At 49.1% G+C, this 784-nt stretch overlaps 1 protein-coding gene across 1 annotated transcript; it reads right to left on the minus strand.

Annotated features, from left to right (window-relative positions):
- Positions 1-63: 63 nt before the first annotated feature.
- LOC103399402 (transmembrane channel-like protein 3) lies at positions 64-732 on the minus strand (the record flags this gene model as incomplete). The annotated part of the gene is made up of 3 exons (XM_008338094.2): positions 64-142; positions 229-338; positions 552-732. Coding segments are annotated over 3 exons (370 nt in total), but the record flags the coding sequence as incomplete, so codon positions are not given.
- Positions 733-784: the final 52 nt, after the last annotated feature.

Consider the following 784-nt stretch of genomic DNA (forward strand, 5'->3'; position numbering starts at 1 on the left):
TGTAACTGCAGCAGAAATAAGTAAACAGAGATTTCTCTCTTGTAATGTTGTTGTTGTACTCACAGCAGAACTCATACTGTTGACTTTGTCCAGGAGGGCGATAATGAGGCTGTAGAGGTTCCCGAGGTATAAGACAAGTACCCTGGAAACACAGCGGTGGTTAATGGGCTGAGGAGGAATTATATTATAAATATTGTGATGAATCCTGGGCTGGGCAGCGTTTGATACCTGGCCAGCTGGAACCGCAGCGAGGTCCGTGGATGGTACATCTCCAGCTGAGCCACCAACTCAAACGCAGATGGAGCGATCATGGTGATGAGAGACACGACTACACTCACCTGAGCAGAGGGAGGACAGGAGGTGTGTCAGTGTGTCTGACATGGTAACACAGGTAGAACTCCAGCTGCTGAGGGACACCGGTCGTCTGAGAACTCTGACAGATGGAGGTTTTTACATGGATACCTCTCTGATGGCTCTGAAGTCTACCGTGTGCCCTGTAATCAGATCAGACTAATGATGATGTGCTGACGACGTCGGCTCGGCGCTGCTACCTCATTCTTCTCCCACAGAGTCAGCTCTGGCTTCTCCTGTTCCAGCTTCTGAGATCGGTCCACCACAAAGTAGATGATGTAGATGCTGCCGGCCAGAGACAGCAGCACCAGGATGTTGGCCAGGATACGAAGACTGATCAGCACGGCCCTGGGTGTGTGAGGAAATACAGTGATCAGAAGACTGGAGAGTGTCAATAATCTGCTAGTACCATATATATAAATATACTGTATAT

The sequence above is a fragment of the Cynoglossus semilaevis genome, unplaced genomic scaffold (assembly GCF_000523025.1).
Source record: "Cynoglossus semilaevis isolate Cse_v1.0 unplaced genomic scaffold, Cse_v1.0 C19033152, whole genome shotgun sequence".
NCBI classification, from domain to species: domain Eukaryota; kingdom Metazoa; phylum Chordata; class Actinopteri; order Pleuronectiformes; family Cynoglossidae; genus Cynoglossus; species Cynoglossus semilaevis.